This window comes from Prunus avium, chromosome 1 (genome assembly GCF_965620075.1).
Source record: "Prunus avium chromosome 1, drPruAviu1.hap1.1, whole genome shotgun sequence".
NCBI classification, from domain to species: Eukaryota; Viridiplantae; Streptophyta; class Magnoliopsida; order Rosales; family Rosaceae; genus Prunus; species Prunus avium.
Window position 1 is genome coordinate 9,922,326 of NC_142284.1, and position 22,316 is coordinate 9,944,641.

General features: G+C 39.3%; 7 protein-coding genes across 9 annotated transcripts; 6 read left to right on the forward strand and 1 right to left on the reverse strand.

The window, feature by feature from the left end:
* Positions 1 to 191: 191 nt before the first annotated feature.
* Positions 192 to 2,673, forward strand: LOC110771131 (UPF0481 protein At3g47200-like). Its single transcript, XM_021975374.2, has 2 exons — positions 192 to 462; positions 1,200 to 2,673. The coding sequence occupies exon 2, from the start codon at positions 1,226 to 1,228 to the stop codon at positions 2,549 to 2,551; it is 1,326 nt and encodes a 441-aa protein (XP_021831066.2). The 5' UTR covers positions 192 to 462; positions 1,200 to 1,225; the 3' UTR covers positions 2,552 to 2,673.
* Positions 2,674 to 3,322: 649 nt separating this feature from the next.
* Positions 3,323 to 4,975, forward strand: LOC110771133 (Adenine nucleotide alpha hydrolases-like superfamily protein). Its single transcript, XM_021975376.2, has 4 exons — positions 3,323 to 3,602; positions 3,840 to 3,949; positions 4,072 to 4,190; positions 4,544 to 4,975. Exons 1-4 carry the CDS (start codon positions 3,428 to 3,430, stop codon positions 4,632 to 4,634), a joined length of 495 nt encoding a protein of 164 aa, XP_021831068.1. The 5' UTR covers positions 3,323 to 3,427; the 3' UTR covers positions 4,635 to 4,975.
* Positions 4,976 to 5,130: 155 nt separating this feature from the next.
* Positions 5,131 to 6,673, forward strand: LOC110771132 (Plant invertase/pectin methylesterase inhibitor superfamily protein). The gene has a single exon (XM_021975375.2). It carries the CDS (start codon positions 5,556 to 5,558, stop codon positions 6,423 to 6,425), a length of 870 nt encoding a protein of 289 aa, XP_021831067.2. The 5' UTR covers positions 5,131 to 5,555; the 3' UTR covers positions 6,426 to 6,673.
* A 334-nt stretch (positions 6,674 to 7,007) lies between these two features.
* On the forward strand, positions 7,008 to 10,029 carry LOC110771137 (PAPA-1-like family protein / zinc finger (HIT type) family protein). Of its 3 annotated transcripts, none has more exons than XM_021975380.2 (7): positions 7,008 to 7,221; positions 7,632 to 8,029; positions 8,374 to 8,980; positions 9,084 to 9,181; positions 9,258 to 9,347; positions 9,437 to 9,564; positions 9,682 to 10,029. In XM_021975380.2, exons 2-7 carry the CDS (start codon positions 7,676 to 7,678, stop codon positions 9,824 to 9,826), a joined length of 1,422 nt encoding a protein of 473 aa, XP_021831072.2. In that variant the 5' UTR covers positions 7,008 to 7,221; positions 7,632 to 7,675; the 3' UTR covers positions 9,827 to 10,029. The 3 variants fall into 3 exon arrangements, with proteins under 3 accessions (XP_021831072.2, XP_021831071.2, XP_021831074.2); XM_021975379.2 differs by having other exon boundaries at positions 7,008 to 7,217; XM_021975382.2 differs by having other exon boundaries at positions 7,008 to 7,217; positions 7,639 to 8,029.
* Positions 10,030 to 10,391: 362 nt separating this feature from the next.
* Positions 10,392 to 12,818, reverse strand: UBC32 (ubiquitin-conjugating enzyme 32). Its single transcript, XM_021975395.2, has 5 exons — positions 12,577 to 12,818; positions 12,106 to 12,237; positions 11,901 to 11,985; positions 11,214 to 11,377; positions 10,392 to 11,125 (listed from the first exon to the last, which is right to left on the reverse strand). The coding sequence occupies exons 1-5, from the start codon at positions 12,685 to 12,687 to the stop codon at positions 10,694 to 10,696; spliced, it is 924 nt and encodes a 307-aa protein (XP_021831087.2). The 5' UTR covers positions 12,688 to 12,818; the 3' UTR covers positions 10,392 to 10,693.
* Positions 12,819 to 14,455: 1,637 nt separating this feature from the next.
* Positions 14,456 to 16,504, forward strand: LOC110771129 (DELLA protein RGL1-like). The gene has a single exon (XM_021975372.2). The coding sequence runs from the start codon at positions 14,541 to 14,543 to the stop codon at positions 16,338 to 16,340; it is 1,800 nt and encodes a 599-aa protein (XP_021831064.2). The 5' UTR covers positions 14,456 to 14,540; the 3' UTR covers positions 16,341 to 16,504.
* Positions 16,505 to 19,348: 2,844 nt separating this feature from the next.
* Positions 19,349 to 20,674, forward strand: LOC110771163 (DELLA protein GAI1-like). The gene has a single exon (XM_021975423.2). It carries the CDS (start codon positions 19,349 to 19,351, stop codon positions 20,672 to 20,674), a length of 1,326 nt encoding a protein of 441 aa, XP_021831115.2.
* Positions 20,675 to 22,316: the final 1,642 nt, after the last annotated feature.

The window sequence follows — 22,316 nt, forward strand, 5'->3', positions numbered from 1 at the left end:
GTAGAGAGAGACCTCGTTGATGCGTTCATATTTAAAGCCACAGTGAATTTACTATAACTAATACTTAAATTTACTTTTAAGCAATTATATTTAGCTTTATCTTTGGACAAAGCTATGCTTTGGTGTCCACGTTTCTTTTTTCAGAAGGAATACTGCTCTGCAGACTGCAGTTCCGTGTAATTTATTGCATTCTGTTTTGGTCTGTTTGACAAACTGCTCAAGTTAACATTGATTCCTGTACTGTCGGACCAAAAATTTCCACCCAGATTTTGGTCCTCCACAAGCTGAGTCTTCTTTTATTAGTTGTGAAAGTTTTGGGCTTACATATAAATGGCTCCTTGGTTTCCTGTAACCATGAAATGCTCATCAAGTTTTGTTGTGAAAACAAAGGAAATGCTCATGACTGGGCAAAATAGCCCCATCTAAGCAGCTCAGCTACATTTTCCTGTTGATTACAGCAAGGTACACTGATTCCTGAACCATTCTGTTATTATTTTCTCTGTATATTCTGTCTTCGAAATGTTTGCCATGAATGAATGTATATCTATTTGAACAAGGTACATTATATTGGAATTATTCTATCCAAGTGGTAAGAGCCAAATATAATAGTTTCTGCTGCGGCATCTGTTTGTTCTGCCTGCAGGTCAGAGAAACACTCATTTTATATATCAAGAACTTCCTAAAAATTATAAAATTGCCGTCAGTTTCTTAAAACAAGCCCAACCCCAAACCCTCATAAACTCAAAACACTTAATAGGGCATCAAAGTAATTTAATAACCAAAATTAAATGGTGTATGGTTTATCTATATCACTAGTGCTAAGAATGGGTATATAACTAAATGTTTCGAAGAACAAATCCAAGACTTTACCACATTTACTAGGTCCGTTACAGTTAAATTAAGATATCTTATGTTTGCTGCTTCTCAATCTTATCTGATAAACAATACCAGACCCTCCTTACCCATTTTTGCCTAATTGTTGTGCTATTTCAAGGTTTTATACCAACATTGTGAAACCAAAGTAAAGGAATTTGTTAAAACCCTTTTTCTCCCTGGAGAAAGAGAAAAGTTAACATGAATAGTGCACATATGAGACTCTAGTTCTGTATCATGCTTGTATTGATCTAGAGAAGAATGGCATTGCATTTTCTGTTGAGAATTCGCAATACTCAAATTGAGGGCTTTTCTTTTTTGCATAGAACAAACCACAACTTCTCTTTGAAATATGGAAAACAACAAGATTTCAGAGAGACAGCCACAATTAAGAGACCATGTCTCGGTTGAAATCACTCCTGAGCATGATGAACTTGTATCTTCTATCAAGGAAAAGATGGAAAACATTGCTGTATCAGTCTGTATCTTCAGAGTCCCCAAGGAACTTCGCGAGCATAACGAAAAGAAATATACTCCTGATCACGTTTCCATTGGTCCTCTGCACCGTGCAAAACAGACTACAGTGCCGCAAGATGATAAGTGGCGCTATTGTTATGCACTCCTCAATCGAAAACCGAATTTAGAAGCAACCTTGAGCATCTGCGTGAAAGCTCTTCGAGAGTTGGAGCACAAAGCACGAAGATGCTATGAGGGAGAGATTGATATCAGCAGCAGTGATGACTTTGTTCAATTGTTGCTAATTGATGGCTGCTTCATCATTGAGCTATTTCTGAAGTATGCCTACAAGAGCCTTAGGTCCCGGAGAGACCCTATATTCACTAAGCCTGGGATGCTTTTCGGCCTGAGATGTGACATGGCATTACTAGAAAACCAAATTCCTTTCTTTGTTGTTCAAAGGCTATTTCAATTAGTACCACTTCCTCCAAAATGCAACGAGCCACTCAATGAGCTCGCGTCCCGGTTTTACAGAAGAATAATACCAGGAGATGATAAGCATGTTATCAAAGACAAATTCAATCAAGAAGGGTATCATTTACTTGATCTAATTCGGCATTGTATCCTCCCAACATATCCGAAATTGCATCTGAAAGAAGATGTGCCTCCTAAAGATTTGGATTGTGCCAAAAATCTTAAAAGGGCAGGCATTAAATTCAAGACGGCTACAAGCCAAAGTTTCTTGGACATCAAGTTTGCTCATGGTGTTTTCCAAATCCCACCTCTTGAAGTCCATCATTGCACAGAAACACTTCTTAGGAACCTCATTGCACTTGAGCAGCATCAGCTTGATGATACCATACAGCATGTCACATCTTATGCCTTCCTCATGGGGTGCCTCATCGCCTCTGAGAAGGATGTGAAATTACTTCGGCGGAGACAGATTCTCATCCACGATGAGAAGAAGGATAAAGAGGTCTATGAAATATTCAATAAGCTTTGCAAGGAGATCAAGCCTACGGATTTCTACTATGGGAGGCTTTTTCAAGAGGTGGCTGAATACATCAAGAACAAAAGTTGGCATGAAAAGCGGCAGAATTTGGACACACATCTCAAAACTCCAACTTCGGTTATGGTGTTTGTTGCTGCAATTTTGCTTCTTCTTCTCACCTTTGTTGGAGCTTGCTTTTCCATACTCTCATTTGCTCTCCACCATGTTTAGAACAAACAACCCCTAATCCATACACACTTGATGAAACCACATTTATATATTATATGATTGTTCAATACACAATTAATAATTAATTAATAATATGATTTCACAATGATTGATTTTGGGTTCAATATTTCTTTAATATAGCCTGAACAATAAATAATCCATTATAACTTTAAACAACATAGCATTTACAAAAAAATATAATGTAAATGTATCTAATCCCATTATTAATCACGTCTCTAACAAATGAAATAAACACGATGTAAGTGGTTTCCACATAAATATCGCCATACACATTATAATCAAACATCAAATTTGGCAGCGAAAAAAAAAAAGCAGTCGGTAAAGTCTTTAGATCAAGTTGTATCTTGTCTTCAAACTCAACCTTATGAAAGGACTCAAGCCATCCCATCCCATCTAATAAAGCGTTTTATTTTTTCCACTGTCTGAATTTTCATTTATTTTTTGGCTCGCATTTTGGGGCTAACTGACCCGACAGACAGAGTGACACACTGAGCATTATATGTACCCTTTGCATATTTGACTGGGGCATTACTCAGTCGTGTCTTATGCTCATAATTCAAAGCAAAGACTTAAACCTCCTATCCATCACATGAGCACCACATCTCCTAAACATCCACCGACAGATGCTCATCACAAGCCTCAAGACCCCACCCAGAGTACCATCCAACGGTTCACATAAACTAACAAAATATCACGACAAGTGGGCAGATCACATCACTACACACCCAACTTTCTATCATGTTGGTGGTCATGGCCAATTGCATAAATAAAGAGCTCTTCTTTCTCACCCTCTGAACTTTCGGTGTTCTTTCTTCTGACCAACTTTTCAGATTAAAAAAATCCCACAAACTCAGAGAGATGGGAGAAAGGAGAATTGGAGTGGCTGTGGATTTCTCGGCGGGCAGCCGGACTGCCCTGAAATGGGCAGTGGACAACGTTGCCCGGCAGGGCGATTTCCTCATCCTGGTCGTCGTTCGTCCTGAAGAGAACTATGAGCAAGGCGAGATGCAGCTCTGGGGAATCAACGGTTCCCGTATGCCCTCTCTCTCTCTCTCTCTCTCTCTCTCTCTCTCTCTCTGTGTCATATAAATCTATAGATCTTTTATAATTAACTCTCTCTCCTCTGTTAAATGTCAGCTCTGATCAAGATTTTCTGGTTAAAGTTTGAAACTTTTCTGTTTCTTTTGCTTATTTGGTTTAAAGTTTTAATTTTGATTTCTGGGTTTTGTCTGTTATGAGTGGATGCATGATATATTGACTCACTTTTCAGCTTTGATCCCTGTGGTTGAGTTCTCTGATGCCAACATTATGAAGAAGTATAAAGTGAATCCTGACCCTGAAACCTTGGACATCGCCAACACTGCGGCTAAGCAGAAAGAGGTTGGCTGCAACTGGGTTTTATTAATTATTCAGCTCATCATACTAATTGAGCTCTGTTTCAATGATGTTCTTGCACACTTGAATAATGAAGTGGTGTTTTGTGATCTTGTGATTTGGAGCAGATTACGGTGGTGATGAAGATCTACTGGGGCGATGCCCGTGAGAAGATCATTGAGGCTATTGACAAGATTCCCTTGAGCCTCCTTGTTATTGGAAACAGAGGCCTTGGCAAGCTCAAGAGGTACCAATCACAAACTCAAATCAATTATTTCTTGATGCATGAATTTGAGTTTGTGTTACAACAACATGTTTATTGTTTTGGAATTTTTGAGTTTGGTTGAGGGAGGCTGCCATTGTTTTCCAGTTCGTGGTTGGCTGCATTCTTTGGTTGTCAAGTTCCTATTGACTTCTTGGGGCCCATGATGGCAATAATAATCTAATAGCTACCATAGACTTTTCTACACAGTTATACTGTTTGTACTGTTATGAAACGTCGGTTTGTGAATCAAACCACTTTGGAAAATTAAAATTAAAAAATGCTCATCTAATTTCTTTTGTGTTTTGATGGATCTGGATGCGTTTGTTGTTTTGCAGAGTCATCATGGGCAGTGTCAGCAACCATGTGGTAAATAATGCTTCCTGTCCAGTTACTGTAGTGAAGAACAATGCGGACCAGGAATGCTAAATCCTTTGTCCCCCAATGCCTGCTTGGTAAATAAGTGCAATGCTGCCTCTGGTTCAATTGCTTCCTTTCCTGCAACTGCAAGCCGTTTTTTAGTATGGATAAGATTTAGTTAAAATTATGTTTTCAACTGTTTGTTACTGTATATTGAAGTTGGACAGATTTCGTGTATGTATATGCTGGAGTTTGTGTATGCATATAACGTATATATGTGACTTCAGCCTGTGGCCCATGATGGTGATTTTGTTCTTAGAATTCAAGGGCTAATTAACTTGTATACAGGGTTTCTCTATTGCCATGTACCTGGGTTGGAACTTCAGGGAAAGAGTCTTTTGCTTTTGGAAGAGAGGGTATTTGCCTATGTGTGCAAGTGGCTTGTAGTTCAAGTGGCTAAGTGCATTTACCCTGGACCGTAGGTTCTAGGTTCGGTTCCCCCTTCCCAATATCCCCCTGTATAAAAAAAAAACCTAAAAAAGAACTAAAACTTTTGGATTGACAATCCATGCTCTGATTAAAACTAAGCAATACCAAGAAAGACCAAAGATGACCAATCCATGTTTGCTTAACCGTCAACATTAATTTCTCCTTTTATTTTAGAATGTCCACTTTCTATTTTTATTTGAAGAGCTTAAACTATAGATCATTTAGAAGATTAGCCTTTATCAGGTTTTGTGGAGAGAGAGAGAGAGAGAGAGAGAGAGAGAGAGAGAGCATCCACCTATTATAGGAGATTGAATTGCAGTCCTCTCATTCTAAAGCTCATGGTGAAAAAAAGAAAAAGAAAAAAGGAATGAGCTAAAAGAAGTGAATCCCATTCATAGCCAAAAAATCCGCAAACCAAGCTAATGGTCTTTCAAAAGCTCTCATTCCTTCATTTTCTTCTCTTTTAGTTTCTCCCACCCTGCAAACAATTCAGAAACAACGATGGAGCCAAAGTACTATACTCAATCACCTCTCATCATCATATTTTTCTTCCTCTTTTGCTTCAACTTTGCACAAGCCGTTTGCAAGCCTCGGAATTTGTACTTGAGGTACCTAACTATTCCCTCTCCATCACCAAATTCTCCTTCAAACTCGCAGCCGGCTATGCCCCCTACAAAGCCACAGCCGGGTCAATTCTTCCCTTCATGGCGCCCAACAGGTCCTCCACCAAGCCGTACTGCATCAGCCCCAAACCCTTCTTCACAGCCTCCAGAAAAACCACCTCCTGCTGGCAATTCTATTTCTCCTTCACCTTCCTCCACATCCTCTCTTCGCCGCCCTTCTGATAATCCCAAAGACAGCCCGCGCAGCAACCTCTTTCCACAGTCTATATATCCCAAATCAGCTTCATCATTTGTCCCACCTAACCCAGCAATCCAACAAATATGCAAAAACACTGACTACCCTGATATTTGCGTCTCATCTGTGGCCCCTTTCCTACCATTAGCACCCAAGCTGGACCCTATAGGTGTGCTTGAGATGACAATCAAGGCAGCCAGGACGCATGCCAAGTTGTCGCTAGCCGCGGCCTCAAAACTTGTGCTGATGGCTAACATTGCCCGTGGCACAGCCGCTGCGCTCAGCGATTGCAAGGACATGTACGGTGATGCCTTGGATGGCCTTCAGAGTGCAATGGATGCAATCCAGAGCCGGGACATTGGCACGATCAATAGCATGCTCAGCGGGGTGGTGACAGATGCTGTGACATGCGGGGATGGGTTTGAAGGAGAGAAATCTCCATTAGGGGATTATGATGACAAGCTTCACAAGATGGCCAGCAATTGCCTTGCCATTGCTTCCTTGATCAAGTGATCATGATATATAAATCTTCAATTGCTTCCATTTTGCTTTTGTGCTGTCTCTTTTAATTTGTAAAAGAGAAACATCAAATATATATAGCTAGCAAATTGGGAAGAGTAGATGTAGGAATATGTTAAACAAGTACCAGCATGTATCATTTCGAATTACTTGTATAGACATATATATACTTGGTTATGAAAGAATGTTATGCGAAGACACATAAATTTGCATCTTTGCATTCAAACTAAGGATTTTGAATATTTGAATTTGTATTAGGGAGTTTTTATCGGCACTCTAAAAAAGTTTCTTGTAAAAATATAAGGAAGAAATTACATTTGAAGGAATGCATGATGACTTTTCTGGAGTGGCGAATAACGGTTTATGAGATTTTTGAAATACTAATCGGTTCATCAAATCCACATATATTTCACTACTTTATAAATTTAAGATAATATGGACTTCAAATAATCAAGAAGAAATGGTGTCTCAAAGCTTTGGTCGTTATTTATCTTCAACAACCTTTTCTGTTTGGGCTTGAGGCCTGTCCACGAGCCCATGACTGGTTCATGCACATATGACCTGCTTAAAAACCTGTGCTAACTAAATGAAGGAAAAACAAAAATGGAGGAAAATGAAGCAGATAATGGAGTTCCATTTTCATGCTTTACCAAAACTAGTCCCAAAATGGCAAACTCCACTCTCTCACACTCTGAGCATTAACTCCTTGAGTCTTCCTTTGCAGCAACCTAGGGTTTCTATTCGCTTCATCGCTTATGCTTCGTGCTACTCCCTGCCTTCTTCAATGTAAGTAAGTGCTTTTCATGTCGTCTTCGTTTTCAGTTTCCACATTTTCTTTTTCAATTCTCTGTTCGTTTCCACGGAGAATGGTTTGACAGAAAATCTGAAACACCAACTCAAGAAAAGAAGCTAAATTGTAAGGAGGTACTTTTTTTTTTTGTTCTTCTTCTTAAGCTTGAAAGTAGAGTAAGAGTGGACGCTGGTGCGGCCTTAATTTTCCGTTTGGTTGCTTAGGAACGAAAATGTTGTCTCTAAGAACTTAAAAATCCATGACAAAACCACGGCAATGAAATTTTTTAAGCTTCAGTATGTTGCTGCTTTTCGTTTTCTGTCATAAACTACATGTTGGTGCCATTAGATTTGTGCTATCATATTTATTTATTTCTTGCTTAGGGATTTGTTTTTATTATTTATTTTTAGATTTTAGGTAGAAGCATAAAAGCACTGCAGCTATTTTCGCGTAAATGGAAAGTTTCGTTGGAGCTGGGCTTTCACCTGGAGGTTGCATTGTGAGGAAGAAGAGGAGTGTTGTAGCACAAAAACCTCGCTTAGATCCCCCCATATTTTCACAGAGCTCTAATAATTTTCCACCCTTTGGAAACATTGATAAGGATCAGAATAATAAGGAGAAAGTAGTTCTTTTTGATGGATTGGGAAGGGGGAACAAGCTGAAGAAGTTAAGGCTTAAGCTTGGAGGTGTTACCCATACAATCCACACCAAGTATACAGAGGATTTTGGCTGTGGTGGTGGCTCTTCCGTCGCTAAATCTTCAAGCTCGATCGATGCCTTCACACCCCAACTGAAGCCCCTTCCTCAGGTACCTCACTCTGATTCTTGTAATTATTGCAACTGTTAATATGTCTCATTCTGGACCACCTGTATAAGTGGAATTTATTTTTTCAACCTGTCTGATTTTCCAAAGAATTTGATTTTTCTTCTGTGTAATCACAACTGTAATGACAAGGAACTCTTTAAAACGTTTGTAGTTCAATGATGGCTATTTTGGTTTCACAAGTTACTTTATAGAATGAAATACCCCCATTTTTAGAAGGAATTGTATGTGACTTGTTCCGTTTTTCATGTTTCCAATATATGGATGGATGCCTTGTCATTTTACTTTTTACCTAGATGAGAGCTTGTTTAGTAATACTGTTGATGCAGGATGATGTAGGTGGAGGTCCCTTCTGTTCTGATGGGGGAAATGGCTTTAGAGTTAAACGAAAAGACCACTTGAAAGTTGATTCTAGTTCTAGAAAGGAGTATTCTTCAAAAGGAAAAATCTTTAGGGAAAATGCTCAAACGGATAATGAACCAGTTCGTAAGAGCAAGCGGGTTCCTAAGAGATGTGTCTTAGATGCGGATGAAGATGATGATGAATATGAGGAAATCCGGTTCCTTGGAAGACTAAGTGCTTCTAAGGTTGCTCGTTCAGAGAGAATTCAAATGGATGATGACTTTCATGGAGATGCTAATGGAGAATATAAATCATCAAGAGTGGGAAAAGATAGGAGAAACAAGTCAAGATCAGAGAAAAAGTACAAGGACAAAGACTATTTGGAAGAAGAGGAACAACTAGCATCTGCTGATGAGCCTGAACCAAATGGGAAGAAGCTGAAAAGGGGATCTCTTTGTTTACCTCTAGAAGGGTGGAAAGAATCACCCCCCACTACACGTAACCGTGCCCTCCAGTCGGGAAAAGATATTTTAAATGGTTCTGGTTCAGGTTTTCATGAACTTGCAACTGATTTGCTTCCTGCCCCATCTAAAAGTGCGCATCTTCTCTCTTTTTTTATTGCGTAATTCTGGTGATATTTATAAGCATATGTTTACTAAACTTGTTTTCAGTTTTTCTGTTGGCTGGTTGACCGCAGGAAAGGAGAAAGTCTCTGAAGTGGAACGACAATTAAAGAAAGCTGAGGCTACACAGAGACGTAAAGTACAGTCAGAGAAGGCAGCTAGGGAAGCTGAGGTTTGGCCTTTATATCAGGTTTTATAATATTATCTCAGGTGACAAATGTAGAAACAGTCTCACTTCTAATTTTTAGGCTGAGGCAATCAGAAAGATACTTGGTCAAGATTCGAAGAAGAAGAAGAAGGAAGAAAAACTGAAGCGGCAGAGGGATGAATTGATTCAGGTATTTGAGAAATTATAGAATATTTGTCTTCATTTTCTCATGGCTGTTTGAATTTGTTATGATGCAGTGTTGACTATCATATTATGCAGGGAAGGACTGGCAGTGCTGTCACACTGGCACCGAACACTGTCCGATGGGTCATCGGTCCTAACGGAACGATCGTTACATTTTCTGATGATATTGGGCTGCCAGGTATATTCAGTCCAGTGCCCTGCAGGTACGGCATTTGCTTCCTTCTTACCATCCCCAGTTTTTGTTTTTAATCTTTAAATGTTGCTTTTGCTTCATGTAACTGGCACGTAAATTTGATGATTTGGTGATTTGTGTTATTTAGCTATCCTCCCCCACGTGAAAAATGTGCGGGTCCAAATTGCACGAATGCATACAAGTATCGGGATTCCAAGTCGAAGCTTCCTCTGTGCAGTCTTCATTGTTACAGGGCAATACAAGAAATGATGCAGCCTCTAATTGCTTGCTGATGATATCATCTCCCCCTGCACATCATTTTGAACCAATTAATATGTTTGATGTAGGCAGACGGATAATGGAAACTCATCATTTTGAAGTCATGCTGGAATGGCGCTAGATCATCCCCTTCAAATTGTCAACTAACCACTAATGTTTTGTTAGGATAAGCAAATTATGCTGTAAGTGCAATTAATTAGAATAGTTATATGAAAAACGGATGTGTTTCAATACTGCATTATAATTACTGGCTTGTGCTAATTTTGGCGCGAGGGAAACATGTTTGAATCAAATAATGCTATTTTCTTACTGCATATGCACCACTAGAAATCCACGTGGACCTCCGTTGCCAAACAAAAACATGGCCACAGTGTTCACGTTTTGACTTCCTATACCCTTATAACAAAGTCTTTTGTGCTAGTTGTTTTGTTACCGGAGAAAATGAGTAATTTCGATTCATCCATAGGCGGGAACGAATTATAGTAATTTGTTCCAACCTGAGACATAAACAAAGACAAGGATAATCTTTCTAAAGCCAAAAAGACTCGAGAAATCAAAAGTAACCTTAATTACAAGGTCTGGCCAAAATGCATAAATGCATCATATACATAAAGGTGGTCACTGGTCACCAGAATTTTCATATATCAAAGTGACTTTCATATATCAAAGATTTGTCAATTTCTGTGACATGAATATGTTTCTGGGATGACCAAGCTTAGAAATGCAAAACAGGTTAAGTTTACTTACAATTGTATACAATAAGACGATCATAATAGATCACAAATTCTCCAAATAGATGTAAAACTTTAAACAGATGTCTTTTAGCTACTATAAGGCAAAGGCATCTTCTGTTACCAAGGCAGTACCAATCATCTCTAAATCTAAGATCCATCCATGAAAACAGCACCGTGTCCGCTAGATTTCATAAACTTCTTAAATAGAAGAACCATAATTGCAATGGTAAGTCCAACAGCAGCCCATGTGAACAAGCGATCATCGGCCGGTTTTTGTACTTTCATTTCTGGCCTTTGTAGCAGCTGACTTGATCCACCGGAAGGAGCTACATTCAATGTCCTCACTACTTCAGGGCCTGGGTTAGCATTCAAAGGGGCTTCCTGTACTTCTTCAACAATCCTGTCTCCTACTGCTGGGTTTGGAGACCCTTCTGCAGCAGGTTCCCCAGCAGGTGTGGCTCCATCATTTTGGGAACTCACCTGAACATCACCTTCCCTGTTTGAGGGATGCTCTTTGGAATCCTGTGAGGGGCTCAGTTGAGGAACAGGTGGTGCCTTGCTTAGCATACGTTCATGAATCTGTGAAATTAACACATCCATTAGCAAGTTTTCGTCATGAAATGTTAGTCTATGTTGATTGCAATGAAACTTTCAGTAGTTATGGTACCTCATCAATTAGCTTCTGACGTTCAGCAGTGCCATATCTTGGGGCTGTTGCACGAGATTTGATGGCCAGGGAACGCCTTTCTTCCGTCTTGTATTCTACTGAACCCAATGCACCATTTGGGTTGGTGGGCATAAATGCAATAAGTGCAACTAAAGCAGTTCGCACTGCAAACGGCAACAATACATTAGCAAGATGAAAGTAAAATGTCACAACTCAAATTTCAGCTGTCTTTCCCATTAGCACACTGACCATATTCCCAATCCCGATTAAAATGTCAATAACTGAATAAATACACATTAAGAATAAAAATAGGCAAAGATCAAAACACGTCACATTATAAAAAACACTGGATGCAGCCAAGACAATTAGTTCAGGTTGCGGCATGGACTTATAGTCATTTGGTCATTGGACTAAGCAGTCCAGTTCCAACTCCATTTCAAGCCAATCATGGTTTAGTGGTGTATCTATCCATTAAAATGTCATGAGTTCTGGCGTGCATGATTGGGCTAAGCAATATGGATGCCCCTTACTAAATGCATATTGGAAAATTGCTAAACCTATCCAGCATGAGTGAACCATATTTAGCTACCTAGTAATCAGCTTCCAAATTTAAACATCATATGAAATTTTAACTGCATTATACAATACTACTAGCATACACAATCTCTCAGAAAGAATGAAACTCACCACTCCATGATGGCTGCCAGTGCTCGGGATGATGATTCGATATGCTTAAGCAAATCTTGGTTTGGGTTTCAAACCGACCATTGGGCTGTAAGTAAAGTAAATAAGCCAACCCATCATGAGTGATACTTTTTTATATATAAAAATAATGAAAACTAACCCAATCAGCAAAAGAGCCCATAAACCTCAAAAAGCAAGAACATATTACCGTCAACAACATAAATGAAGGAGGCTTGAATGGGTATTCCGCCGGCAACTGGATCCGCCCATGATAAATCCCACCCTCGAATTCGGTTTCACTAGGGCCTCTGATTGCAAATTGCCAGTCAAATATGTTCTCCTGAAAACAAATACCAATGAGCTAACAACTACAGATATCGACAGATTGATAATTAGCATTTTGGCCAAACAACATGCCCAATTCCAATAGCGGAAAAGCGAAAAAACGAAGTGACCAATTATGCCCAATGTCTTCTTCAAAAAACCACAACAACTTATCTTAGAACAAATTCGAATGCTAAAAATCCCAATTCAGCTCGAACCCAATACTCAAAATTCAAATAGAATTGAAATTCACCTATCAAAATCTTAACTTACCCATCAAAGTGAAATTAAACCAAAAGTCAAAGATCAATTACATAAAATAAAAACAAAGGGGCATGGGAAAAGTAAAATTAACCTCGAGGGGGAGGCTCATGAAATCGTCGGAGGGATTGGATTGCATCTCCTTAACCTCCTGTAGAATCCGCTTCACCGCTGGGTTCTTCAGGTTGTACTTGTCCTCCGCCATCACCCTCCGATCCGACTCGATTCGACTTTGTTCGATCTGCCCAGATCCACCCGATCCACAACCACCTCTTCCGGTTAACAAAACTTTAAATTTACAATTATTATACGAAGCGGAGAGAGGAAAGAGACCTGCAGGTGTTTATAGGTGTGATTGAGATAGCACTCTTTGATTTTTGTTCGTTCTTCGCCACGTCATCTGATGTGCGTTTGCGTACGTGTCATAATATTACTGGATATCGTGGAGCTAACTTTGTTTATGTTAAAGTGAATTGATGGATTAATTGGGTAAATTAAATCCATGGCACACCACTCGGCCTAATTCCATACAGGGCCTTAACTTCAGATATCTTCAAGTCCAAGCCTGCTTGTTAACAGATCCTAAAATCTTATCCACGCTCAACTAAGATCCCAAGGCTCAAAATTGGGGGTCAATGCCTAGTTGAGGCGTCAATTGATGTATATGACCTTAAAGTTAGGGTTTAAGTTATTGATTGTGAATGACAATTCGCGCAGGTTGGGAGGGACATTGGTATGTAATGCAAGTTTAAGGAGACTCAAAATCAAATTAAAAGTTCGGACGAACAAAGTGACATAAGGTCCGGGATTAAGGGGCATTGCTAAATTTTTTCCCTTTCAATTTATTTAGGGTGATGATTTTAACACTCCAAAATCAAAAAGTTTGAGCCCAACATTATAAATTCCATCATTTTAAATTTTCTTAGCCCTTAAATTCCCCCATCCAAACAAAAAAGTAAAAGAACTTGATTATAGAATCTTACCTATATTCGACTATATCACAGGACGAACTGCTTCTCACTCGTACTCGATGCTCATGTTGGTTAATGTTCCTTTTTTTTTCTTCTTTTTTCTTCTTTTCTTTCTTTCTTTTGTTAAGCTTTGCATTCATAGAGAAGTGGTGGTTGATATTGAACATTTTGAAGATACAGAGTACGTTTTCTCTTTCTCCACCTTTGACATATAAATATATACTTTGATGGTCCTTGTATATATACACATAACAAATTTCAAGGGCTACTTGTGTTCCATATATATATATATATATATATATATTCGCCTGCACCCAACTGGGGTTGCTTTGCTTGATCTTGGTCAGCCGCTGGCGCTCATCAAGGCGTGCATGCCTGCCGGCCACGGTCTGCACCAGCTATTAGGTCTGTGCAAAAATGTGTAGAATCCTTCGCTGTTGCTCTCGAATCCGACAAGGTACTGTTACAAGCTAATGACAGGTGAAATATACACACAACAACATCCAACTTCTGTCGGCTGTCGCTCTCAGAGCCTCCTCAGCTCTTTCGATTGAAAGCACAACAAGCTTTGTACATAGCAGGCTGCTTTGTAAGCTCCCAACTAACTTACCTGTATTGCATTATCTTCTTCGCTCCTTGATTATAATAATATTCTATATTGTCTACCTTTTGTTTCATCTCTCTTGGCTGAACTTCTTAGGAGATACATTGTTTGGGAACTTCGTATAATAATTGTTTTGATGATTGGGGGCTGTCATTGACACCTCGTTTGGATCCTGAAAGGAATTATATTATACTTTTATTGTTGTTAATTGGGCCAAATGGCATTCATATATTTGGATTATGGGATGCAGGCCATCTTGATAGCATCAAAAACATCAATATCGTTGTTCTGTACTTGATGATGACCCATGTGCGACTCTGTCAAAAGGGGTAATATTATTCTATTTACAAAGTGATTTTCATATATAACCAACTTGGAATAAGAAACTCAGAAGATGTTTAATTTGTTCATGTCTATCTTGAATTATTGCTTAATATCTGAACCTGGAGCCCAAATTGTGTGTGTGTTAGTTTCCCTTTCGAGATGACGAATGCTATGTTTTCTTTCGGGGAGTTCAATTTCAGTGGAGTTCAGGATAAACTTAGCTCCACTGATAAAGGTTCTGATATTATAATGGAAGAGGTGAACAATATTGGGAAACAAGTTCGTTCTTATGAAGCTGACAATTTGGGGGACTCAGGGGGATTTGGTTCCCTTGGTTCTGATTATGGATTTTATGGCAATAATCACTACTCCTCAGAGCTCCTTTTCCCCAAGTTTCAACAACAAGAAGAGCGGCAACCATTGGTTTCAGACTACGGATTATTTGATGCCATGCAGTTTGATGCTCTCTCTCCACCATTTCAAGCATGCTTAGAGGAGATTGCAAAGCTTAAAGATATCCCAACTTTGGTTCCACATGTTGAACCCAAGAAAGAGAAGCGAGATTTCTCCTCCTTAGCAGGGCTTGATCTCTTGAACAACTACGGCAGTGGGTTTAAACGGTTGAATGGGGACAGGATTTTTGAGTCTAGCAATTACACAGCATGCACAGATCAGGTGGCAGGCAGGAAGTTATCAACTGAAGAAATCATGAGGGTGGCAGGAGCAAGGTTCATTCGGACTTCTTCCCAAACGTCTGGTGTTGCTTCCATGCTTAGCCATCCTTATGAATTATCCTTTTCTGGCCTCTCAGTTGAGGAGACTAGAGATGTGGAGCTTGTTGAGTTCCTTCTTGCTTCTGCTGAGAAAGTAGGATATCAGCAGTATGAGCGTGCAGGCAAATTGCTTAATCGATGTGATTTGTTGTCTTCCAGTACCGGGAATTCAGTTGAACGAGTAGTTTACTATTTTTCTGAAGCTCTTCAAGAGAAGATCGATCGCGAAACTGGAAGAGTCACACCAAAGGGTTTGGGGAACAAGCCTTCATTTGATGTTAATAAGGCAATGAAGGGACCAAATGAGACCTCCCTTGCATGTCAAATCAAGATTCCTTTCGGCCAAGTTGCACAATTTGCTGGAATTCAAGCCATTGTGGAAAATGTGGCTGAGGCTAAGAAGGTACATGTAATTGATCTGGAAATCAGGAATGGGGTGCAATGGACAGGTCTGATGCAAGCCTTAGCATCTCGTTCTGATTGTCCAGTTGAGCTTCTCAAGATAAGTGCTATAGGAACTAGTTCCAGAATATTAATTGAGGAAACAGGCAAGAGGTTGGAGAGTTTTGCCGAAAGCATGAACTTACCCTTTTCTTTCAAATTAGTGATGGTACCAGACATGCTAGATCTCAAAGAAGATATGTTTGAGCTAGATTCTGAAGAAACAGTTGCTGTCTATTCTGAGTTCGCAATGAGGAGCATGGTTGCACAGCCAGATCGACTGGAATCTGCAATGAGAGTAATCAAAAACATCCGTCCATGTGTAACAGTGGTCACTGAAGTTGAGGGAAATCACAACTCTCCAGTCTTTGTGACCCGTTTTATTGAGGCCCTTTTCTTCTTTGGCGCGTACTTCGACTGCGTGGAAACTTGTATGGAACGAAATGATCCAAACAGAATGATTTTAGAATCACTGTACTTTGGGAATGGACTTAGAAACATTGTGGCAGCTGAAGGAGAGGAAAGGAAGATTCGACATGTGAAGATTGACATTTGGAGGGCATTTTTTGCACGGTATGGAATGGAGGAAATAGATTGGAGCCCATCATCCTTGTATCAAGTAGACCTGGTGCTTAAGAATTTTTCTTGTGGGAGTTCTTGCACAGTCAATATGGATGGGAAATGCCTTCTTGTTGGATGGAAGGGCACACCCCTCCAGTCTCTTTCTCTTTGGAAATTTCTTTGATAATAATAAGAAACGGAGTTGGCATGTGGTTTTATATCCCTCATATATTATTCTTTTCTTGGTTGAGCTTCAAACTTTAGTTTCTGTTTTATAACTATGATCAGGACCTGTATAGGTTATTATTATTATTAAATTTTTAATCATCATCGATGCGTTCATCACAACCCAGTTTCTGATTGAAGAATGCTTCATGCATATCCCCACCTCACATTTCCAATGCTAACCTTGTGCTTTATTCAACTGAAATGACTGATTGGCGCATATGATGCATAATGATGAGTGATGATTATATTGTCTCACAAGTTCTCATGCTGTTTTGTTTACTCTTTTGAAGTTTATGTTGTCTCATGATGATTAATGATGAGTGAATTCCTGCCTCAATGATATCAGGTCATGATCTAAAAAGGAACTTCACTTTGATATGTTAAGATTAAGTCCAAATTATGACACTCTGTGATTGTCTTCCTTGTGCAAGGAGATGATCACTTTGCTTTATTTATCCATTGATGGATTCCCTGTGTGAAGAAAACTAAGCCATTAAGAGAGGCAACTGTTTGTGAAGGATTTCAACTACAGACATATGTCCTCATCACACTCGAGCTGTACAAGGGCAACCACAAAACATGTCTCTCCAGCCATGGATCATAAGTTCATAACACACTTGCTCTATAAATTTTTGCACAAATTAATATCTAGGACAAACTACAGTAAAACCCCCCAACCTATAGGGTCATTTATGATTCCATACCCGATTTTGGGGATATTTACGAGTACATACACAACGTTGCGGAAAACCTATAAATTGCCTCATCCGTTAGTCAAACCGTTAGTGAATCTGTTAAATGCTGACGTGGCAAATATGTGACCCAAATTTTGATAATGTGGACTTCCATGTGGGCAAAATATATAATAAACAATTCTCAATTATTTAAAAATAATTTTAAATTATTAAAATTATTAAACTTCAAAAAGAAAAAAGAAAATGAAAAATTCAATACCATAGCCGTCTCCTCCTAGCCCCATCGAATACTAGAGCCCTAGCCACCTCCCCTCTCTCTCTCTCTCTATGAATGTCTCCGTCTCTCTCCGTCTCTATGTGGGATCTGCGACACAACATGGAGCCAATAGATCTAGACCCCCTCGTTCCAATGGTGAGATCGGCGATTCGAGGAGATCTGCACGTCGCTCAGTTTTCGAGGTCGACGACGACCTAACCACCTGGGTTTTACCGATCGAAGGTTCTCGGGGGGTTGGGTTCGCTACGACATCGGCATCTGGGTGTGATGAGAAATCGATCGGCGTTATGAATTGTTATTTTTTCCGGAGATTAAGGATTATCATATCAATTTTTTCCTTAAAAAATTCAATCTTTAAATTTTATGGGTTTTGGCTATGTGAATTGTTTTATATCTGGTAGATGAAATGGTGATGGGTTGTTGTAATTGATGTTTTAAGTTGGGTTCCAAATCTGGGTTTGCAAATATGAGGGCAGAAGAAATGGTGATGGGTTGTTGCTGCCGCCATTGTTGTGAGCTTGCTCGACCAGAATGTTGGGTCTGCCAACGCCATCTCTAAGACCACCGCCACTGCCATTGATGACATCTCTTTTGGCAAAGGTGTTCTTATTGTTGTGCATCCAAACCTTGAGAGGTCCACATTAATCTCATTGCTAAACTCCTGCACAATCTACTCGTCCCGGTTCTGCATCTTTCACCCAACCCTGTCTGCAAATTGGTACATCTTGTCCTTCTGGTCCTAGCTGAACTTGGTCTTGAACCACTTCCTTGCTTTTGGGCTCGGCGAAACAATTGGGTTGAGGACTATGAATCTATGATTGTTATTAGGCTCAGCGAAACAATTAGGAGGAGAGGACTTTGATTTTTGAATTTTTTTATAAAATTTTGCTTTTTAAAATTTGAATTAATTTAACAATAATAAATAATTTAAACAGTAAAATCAATTTTTTAATTAATTTTTGGTCCACGTGGAAGTCCACGTCATAAAAAAAAAAAAGGATTCCACTTTTAACACGTCAGCATTTAACAGACTTATAAATAGTTTGGCTAACGGAGAGGGTTAATTTGTAGGTTTTCCGCGACGTTGTGTATGTACTCGTAAATGTTCCCAAAATTGGGTATGGAATCGTAAATGACCCTATAGGTTGGGGGGTTTATTGTAGTTTATCCTAATATCTAAATTCAACTATCATGAAAGCTACCCTGCTGCAAGAGTTGTGAACATCAGTCTTGTTCTTGATGTCTTCTGTGTCAAACTAGTATTGAGTGTATTGTGCTGTGCATATTACTCAAACTAGATGGTGTCGATTTGCTCTCGATTTGTATTATTACTATTAAAATTCTACTATTTCTTTTTTATTTCCCTTCCATCAACCTGATGCCATGCTGTGGTGCTTCATGAAAACATGCTTCCAGTTTGTACTTTCTACTCTCTGTTGTGTGGTTTTCTAGCTTGTCTTATTCTTTATCTTTATTCCCTTATTCTTTTGCTGCATAATAAGCCGGCTGACATTCTAAGCAAATTTATTTAAAGATATACCAGATCCTTGTTATGGAGAAAACTAAATCAGCAAAAGGAATAATTTACCTATCCGCTTGGATTATGTCGTCCCATATTCCTTGCAAAAATAATATTGTCTGTAGCTTTTGGATGTATTAAACTGCGGCCAGGCTATTGAGGATCAACAAGAATCATTTGGTGAAAACCAGAATAATTTGTATTGTACTATTTTTTTTTTCTAGTAAACCTGTCCAATCCAACCAAGTTACTCCACCATTTCAGTTTTCCATACAGCTGTTGACAGTTTTTCCTAGAAATTTCATGGAAGGCCAAGCCTAGAATATCCTACAAATTTTGTCAAACCACGTCAAAAGTCATAGCTTAGCTTTCGACAACCAAGAGGTCAGCTTATATATACACAGGATGAGAATTGAGAAGAACCCTTACACTTTAACACTAAGAAAAACCCCCAGCTTTATACACTTTGAACCATGAGTTGTGTACCTGGCTTGTCAACTGTTGAAGTAATGAGAGTAGCAAGAGCAAGCTTCATCCAGTTCTCTTCCCGGAGATACGCTGATGACTGCATGCCTGCTCGTGTTTTAGGCAGTGCTCCGCTTGGCCTCTCAGACCAGGAAGCCAAAGATGTTGAGCTTGCACACCTTCTTTTAGCTTTTGCTGAAAAGGTTGCAAAGCAGCAATATGGTTGTGCAAGAAAACTACAGAACCTATGCCATTTCCTATCTTCCAGCTGTGGAAATTCAGTTCAAAGAGTTGTTTACTATTTTACCAAAGCTCTTCAGGAGAAGACTGATAGAGAAACTGGCAGAAACGCATCTGAGGGCTCAGAAAGCAGAGATGTACTTGCAATGCATTTCCAACAAGCAATGGCGAGTTCAACTCCTGCTTTAATGGCATGCTTCTTAGAAGTTCCCTTTTATCAAGTAACTGAGTTTGCAGGGATCCAAGCAATTGTTGAAACTGTAGCATCAGCCAAAAAGGTTCACTTCATTGACCTTGCAATCGGAACTGGGGGGCACTGCATAGTGTTGATGCAAGCTCTTGCAACTCGATACGAATGCCCGATCGAGCTGCTAAAAGTTACTGCTGTTGGAGTGACATCAAGAGAAAAGATTAAGGACACTGGCAGAAGGTTGGCTCAGTTTGCCGAGGCATTGAAATTACCATTTTCCTTCAAAGTAGCCATGGTGAAAGATATCAAAGATATTAATGAAGACACCTTTGAGTTAGAGGATGGTGAAGCAGCTGCAGTTTACTGCCCTCTGCTGCTATGCAGCACAATGAGACAACCCAATTGCTCAGAATCTCTAATAAAAGTACTCAGAAACCTCAATCCCCGTCTGATGGTGATTACCGAAATCGAAGCAAATCACAACTCACCAACTTTCACAAACCGTTTCAATGAAGCACTCTTGTACTATAGTGCTTATTTTGAGTGCCTTGATGTTTGCATGGACAGGGGCAGCGCCTACAGGATGGAATTGGAAGAAACATATTTGAGCCTTGAGATAAAAAATATCATTGTGAGCGAAGGCAAAGAGAGGATAATCCGGCGCATGAAAATCGATGCTTGGAGGACTTTGTTTGCAGAATGTGGAATGGTGGAAGCAGAGCTCAGCTTGTCATCCTTGTACCAAGCAGACCTTGTGGCTAAACAGTTTGCTTGTGGGAGTTGTTGTACATTGGATGCTAATGGGAAAGGCCTTATTGTTGGATGGAAAGGAACACCAATTCTCTCTCTTTCTGTTTGGAAGTTCCCTGCAGTCAATGCTAAGACTGCTAAATATCTCATGTAATAGCTAAGCACCTATAAACAAACGAAAAAAGAAAGAAAGAGGAGATCAATGTTTTCTAAATTTTGTTTTCCTGACAAAGTATCAAGAGTGCATCCCTTTCCCTTGATGTTTTCTAAATTTTATTTTTTAAATACGTTTTTTACTCCAATGGGAAACGATGTAAATCCAAAGATGCATATTCAATTTGTTTGTAATAATTCATTTTTTTGTTTTAACTTTGTAAAATTAATTTTGTGCGTGTTAGATTTATTTTATTTTTCCAAATAAATGGACCTAAAAAAATTCAAATTTGTAGAACATAAGATTTTACCTACAAACTAACATAAAAATATCTATGTAGAAATCTGGGCCATTGGAAGTGCAATGCAAAGTGCATGAAATCTGGGCCTTCCATTTTGAATTACAATCCTTCTCTTTCCCTTTTTCTTTTGTGGTTCTCGCCTGCAAAGGATGTAAAAAAAGATGCAAATGTGCATCTAATTTTACATCTCCATGGTTGTGATACATTTTTACAACCATTTACATATTCCCATTGATGATTCCGGCTACAAAGGGTGTATATTTAACATACACCCCCGGCTGTGGATGCTCTTATTGAAGAAATTATAACAAAAGACCATTACATCAGCCAAATTAGTTATAGGGAAAGTGAAAAATAGAATCGAGTTCGAATATGCTGTCTCCAAATTTCATGTCCCCATGTCCCCCTATATCACAGCAATATAATGAAATTATTCTTTTATTTACATTGTCAAACTTTGAATTTAGACTATTAAACATGTTAATATTTAGTCAGTGCTTATATTTCACCAATCTACCAAAAAAAGAAGAGACTAAAAGGCAGTGTGTCCATCTCCTTGAACCTGAGTTTAATCTCCCTTCCCGTACATTAGAGTATTTTAAAATATTAATTTGTCAAAAACAGAAAAACAAAAATAGAAAGGACAAATAAAAAAAGAATTACAAAGAAATATACAAATGGCAGAAATTACACATTGGACCTTTACTTGCAGGCCCATTATCAACAACGGTGGGCCATTGTCCAATGCTCCTTTAATAAGACAAGCGTGCCGGTTCTTTTCCTGCATGGCTACCACGTGTTGGGCAGACGAAGATTGCCCCTTGGGCCTGTCCTCTCCACTCCAACACAAAAGCCCCTCCTCCATCTCTCTCCCTCTCACTCGAACTCGAACATACTCACTGGTAGGGCTCATCATTTGGCCCGCGGGCTCATGGGCTTACGGGGGCCCGCCCGGCCCATCGAAAAAAAGCCCGGCCCGGCCCGTTATGGGCTTTGAGAAAGCCCGGCCCGCTTGGGCTTGGGCTGGGCTTGGGCTTGAGTGTTTGAAGCCCAGCCCGGCCCATAGGCCCGGCCCGATGAAGCCCGATGAAGCCCAGCCCGGCCCGCCCATAAAAGCCCGGCCCGATGAAGCCCGATGTATAACTATATCTTTATATTTATGAGAAAAAAAAGAGAACTATGAAGTTATGAACAAAGAAAAAAAAATTGAGACATAAACATATAGACAAATATAAATAGAGAACTATGAAAAAAAGAGGAAATATAAAAACACATCAAAATAGGCCTCATATTTATGAAAAAAAAGACAAATATCTTTACATAATAATTAATACACAAACA

Bases quoted from the DNA above. Each gene is read 5' to 3' on its own strand.
- LOC110771131 (XM_021975374.2), top strand. From the start codon at position 1,226: ATGGAAAACAACAAGATTTCAGAGAGACAGCCACAATTAAGAGACCAT.
- LOC110771133 (XM_021975376.2), top strand. From the start codon at position 3,428: ATGGGAGAAAGGAGAATTGGAGTGGCTGTGGATTTCTCGGCGGGCAGC. The intron at 3,603-3,839 runs GTATGCCCTCTC...CTCACTTTTCAG, and splicing joins CTGGGGAATCAACGGTTCCC to CTTTGATCCCTGTGGTTGAG. The intron at 3,950-4,071 runs GTTGGCTGCAAC...GATTTGGAGCAG, and splicing joins CTGCGGCTAAGCAGAAAGAG to ATTACGGTGGTGATGAAGAT.
- LOC110771132 (XM_021975375.2), top strand. From the start codon at position 5,556: ATGGAGCCAAAGTACTATACTCAATCACCTCTCATCATCATATTTTTC.
- LOC110771137 (XM_021975380.2), top strand. From the start codon at position 7,676: ATGGAAAGTTTCGTTGGAGCTGGGCTTTCACCTGGAGGTTGCATTGTG. The intron at 9,348-9,436 runs GTATTTGAGAAA...CATATTATGCAG, and splicing joins AGAGGGATGAATTGATTCAG to GGAAGGACTGGCAGTGCTGT. The intron at 9,565-9,681 runs GTACGGCATTTG...TGTGTTATTTAG, and splicing joins TTCAGTCCAGTGCCCTGCAG to CTATCCTCCCCCACGTGAAA.
- UBC32 (XM_021975395.2), bottom strand. From the start codon at position 12,687: ATGGCGGAGGACAAGTACAACCTGAAGAACCCAGCGGTGAAGCGGATT. The intron at 11,378-11,900 runs GTGAGTTTCATT...TGCCGTTTGCAG, and splicing joins CTGGCAGCCATCATGGAGTG to TGCGAACTGCTTTAGTTGCA. The intron at 11,126-11,213 runs GTACCATAACTA...TTAATTTCACAG, and splicing joins GTCAGAAGCTAATTGATGAG to ATTCATGAACGTATGCTAAG.
- LOC110771129 (XM_021975372.2), top strand. From the start codon at position 14,541: ATGACGAATGCTATGTTTTCTTTCGGGGAGTTCAATTTCAGTGGAGTT.
- LOC110771163 (XM_021975423.2), top strand. From the start codon at position 19,349: ATGAGTTGTGTACCTGGCTTGTCAACTGTTGAAGTAATGAGAGTAGCA.